We start from the raw sequence: 3,732 nt of genomic DNA, 5'->3' as shown, positions 1-3,732 counted from the left end.
AAAAAGTACAAAAAAATTAATTATTAAAAAAACATTGTTAAAATGACAAAACCCCTGCATTATTTTGGGATATCTTTGAAGTTTTTTTTTTGTCTTGAAGGTATTTTTGTCCAAATATTTTTGATGAAGCTTGGTGACACCAAAAACATTATTCACTTTTTGTGTTGGCTTTATATAAAGATAGATAGATATTGCTCTCTTCTCTCTTTCTCTTTTGCTTTGTTCCACCGAATTGTATTCCTATTTTTATATATTTTGGTATAAATATGTATATATAATTATAAAAAAAAAAACTAACGAAAAGTTCAAATTTTTTTTAACTTTAATGAAAAATGACAAATAAAGGTGTAGTAAATGGTACAAAAAAAAAATAAAAATATGATTTTTCGTTAAAAATGAACAGTAACATGAGTGTTTCGTTACAATTTCTTTATTATAAAAGTTGGTTTCGTGAGAGCAGTCGTCCCATTCAATCATTTTAGTTCAGAAGTTCTCGTTCAGATCTGAGCCTGAGAGCATCCACTATTCACTGCAATGGGGCAAAAGGAAAAGGTACGTAATAATTGGTTTAGTTTGTGTTCTCTTCATTTTTTTCTTCCAAGGATAAGCAGATAACCCAAATGATGATTGGTACGGCTAAAACTAGAAGGCTTTAAGCTCTTGTTTAAGTTTTGTGGTTCCTAATCTTTTATTTATATCCTAATGAGAATCCAAGTCCCCTCCTCTATTCTATTTTGTTGTTTGTTGCCCCTTTCTTTCTCTGGTACTGATTTTGCCACATACCTTCACCATGATTAGCACTGTTCCACTTCTTTTTGTCTACACTTTTGCACAACAATCTTCTGTATTATTTATATATTTTATAAAGATTCATTCTTGTCAATCTTTGGTCAATGTACATATTTTTTCTATTAATATTAAAAATGGGTAATCCAGGTTACGACTATGGTGCTGAAGGTGGATCTTCAGTGTCACAAATGCTACAAGAAGGTCAAAAAAGTTCTTTGTAAATTCCCTCGTGAGTCTCTCTTCTCCTAGATTCGTCTATAGTTATTTGATGAAAAATCAAAGTTAAAGTTCTTTCTTTTGGGGAAAATAAGATTAATTTAGATTAAATGTAAACTTAGTAAATTAATGTGTGTTTGTGAACAGGAGAAATACGAGACCAGAAATACAACGAGAAGCAAAACCAAGTGGTGATCAAAGTGGTATGCTGCAATCCAGAAAAGATAAGGGACAAGATTTGCTGCAAAGGTGGGAGTGCCATCAAAAGCATCAAGATCAAGGAGCCCGAGAAGCCCAAAGATGACAACAAGCCCGAGACTAAAGGTGACAGCAAGCCCGAGACTAAAGGTGACAACAAGCATGAATGTGGCGGCAAGCCTAAATGTGACTGTAAGCCTAAATGTGATGACAAACCTAAATGTGACAACAAACCTAAATGTGACGGTAAGAAAGATCCTGTTGTGCCAGAGTGCCCACCGCCTGTACGAACATGTTGTATGGATTGTTGCCAGGGGCATGCAGGTGGCCCGTGCTGCAGTGGTTATGGCGGCAATAAAAAAGATGACTGCAAGCCTAATGATCCTGTTGTGCCAAAGTGCCCACCACCTGTCACAGTGTGTTGTATGGATTGTTGCCAGGGGCATGTAGGTGGGCCGTGCTGCAGTGGTTATGGCGGTAAAAAAAAAGATGATTGCAAGCCTAAAGATCTTGCTGTGCTAGGGTACCCAATGCCTGTCCGCACATGTTGTATGGATTGTTACCAGGGGCATGCAGATGGCCCGTGCTACAGTGGTTGTGGCGGCGGCCATGCTACAGTGGTTGTGGCGGGCGGCCATGCTACAATGGTTGTGGCGAGCGGCCCTGCTACAGTGGTTATGGCGGGCGGCCAGCCCCGTACATCCAATATGATGGTTACTATAGGAGGCCTGTGTATAACAGTTACGGCGGTGACAACATGGGGTATTGTGTTACTCACCCTGACTATTTCAGTGAAGAAAATCCCTCAGCTTGCCCAGTCATGTAAATCATCGATCATCTTGTTGGACCGTGACACCTTTTTCAATCTAGGGATAATATTTTAGCAGTGTTTGTCGGTTGATATTAATATTATAGGAAAACGGACAAAAAATCCAAAAAAAATACTTAGGTTTAATGTAAAATGATAAATAAAGGTAGTTTTCGTTAAAACTTCCTATTATTATAAGGGTTGATTTGGTATTGTTATACTTTGAAAAAAAACTGTTTCTGCTGTGCTGTAAGAATAAGCGGCTGTGAAATAAAACAGCAGAATGTTTGGTAAACTTTTGTGTAAAAGTGTTTTTGAAAAAAAAAAGCAGTATGATAGTGTTTGGTAAACTTTTATGTAAAACAATTGTGACTGTGTAAAATGACCAAAAAAGATATAATACTATATGTGCTATTAATTTAATTTTCTTAACAAATATAGGTTAATTTTCTTTACAATTTTTAATCCACTATTGCCATTTTTTTATATTTCATTCCAGCATTATCTACTCATTATTCTTACGATATTTTAATCCACTTTTGCCATTTTTTATTCCATTATATTATCCTCTGGTCTTCTTCTTCAATGATACAACTGCAAGCACTCCATCCAAATCCTCTCTTTGAAAAGCTCAAATCACCTTCTTTTTTTTTTGTGAAAAAACCCAGATCAAAATTCTTCATTTTCACCGCCACCGGGGTGCCCCGGTCGCGATCCATCGAAACCGATGCAATGCAGCAGAGCGGATTCATCTTCAACCCCAATCAGACCATCCAATTAGACAAAAAGCGAATTCGATTGTTGAAATCCGAATCCGTTCTAGCGCCGATCAAACAGCTCCGATTTATACAAATGCAGGACCCGATCCGAAACCAAAATGAACCTTAAGGACTTAGAGCTTCTGGTTCTAGAAAGAGAAAGAAGAGACAGAGACAGAGACTCATGAAGAGCTCAATGCAGCAAGAAGGAGAAATTGAGGAGGGTATTTCTGAGATTGTGAAAGTTTCATTAAATTCTACTGTTCACCTGCCTCTTGAAAAAAAAAAAAAAGCTGGTTTTGAGAAGCTGCATTTTGCTGCTTCAGCTTTTTTCCACTTTTCAGCTTAAAATGACAGTGACTTTGAAAATAAGCTGAGGGCGTGTTTACCTATCGGGATTGGAATCGAGAGAAACGAAATTGGATATTCCCCAATGCATTCTGACGTATACTCGCAATTAGGGAATCAAAATTTATGTGGGGACCACCCAATATCAGGAATTCAACTCCAGAATTGCCCGGAATTGGATTACCTCTATAGAGGTAGTATTTGAGTTCCGGGTAGAACACTCCATCAGGAATCAAAATTTTGTACCCAAAATACCCATGTATACGATCAAAGCTTCGTGCTGTTTCCAGAAAACCAAGCCCCCTGCGTCCACAGCACCCAACAAAAGAAGAAGAAGAAGAAGACGACGACGATGATGAAGAAGAAAAAGCAGTGAACCTGAAGCAACTTACTGGAAGGGGAAGAATGCCCACGTAGCTACAGTGACGCCAGAAAATGCAGAGCCGTCGTGTTCTCTCTCTCTCTCCTCTCTCTCTTCTGTGTATGCAGAGAAGAATATGGAACAACGACAAACGCGATTGGAACGGTGCCGCAACGACGAACGCGATGTGGAACGATGCCGCAACGAGATCTGGTCAAGCAGCTGCAGAGAAAAATGGGGGAAACAGGGAGAGA

General features: G+C 38.5%; 1 protein-coding gene across 1 annotated transcript; it reads left to right on the top strand.

Moving 5' to 3' along the window:
* Positions 1 to 412: 412 nt before the first annotated feature.
* On the top strand, positions 413 to 2,306 carry LOC126587353 (protein PYRICULARIA ORYZAE RESISTANCE 21-like). Its single transcript, XM_050252386.1, has 3 exons — positions 413 to 552; positions 937 to 1,018; positions 1,153 to 2,306. The coding sequence occupies exons 1-3, from the start codon at positions 535 to 537 to the stop codon at positions 2,085 to 2,087; spliced, it is 1,035 nt and encodes a 344-aa protein (XP_050108343.1). The 5' UTR covers positions 413 to 534; the 3' UTR covers positions 2,088 to 2,306.
* Positions 2,307 to 3,732: the final 1,426 nt, after the last annotated feature.

Source organism: Malus sylvestris, chromosome 10 (assembly GCF_916048215.2).
Source record: "Malus sylvestris chromosome 10, drMalSylv7.2, whole genome shotgun sequence".
Lineage (NCBI taxonomy): Eukaryota > Viridiplantae > Streptophyta > Magnoliopsida > Rosales > Rosaceae > Malus > Malus sylvestris.
Note: the sequence above shows the minus strand (reverse complement) of the source record. Positions and strands in the feature narration are given on the sequence as shown.

Coding starts and splice junctions, on each gene's coding strand:
- LOC126587353 (XM_050252386.1), top strand. Junction 1,019..1,152: donor AGTTCTTTGTAAATTCCCTC/GTGAGTCTCTCT, acceptor GTTTGTGAACAG/GAGAAATACGAGACCAGAAA.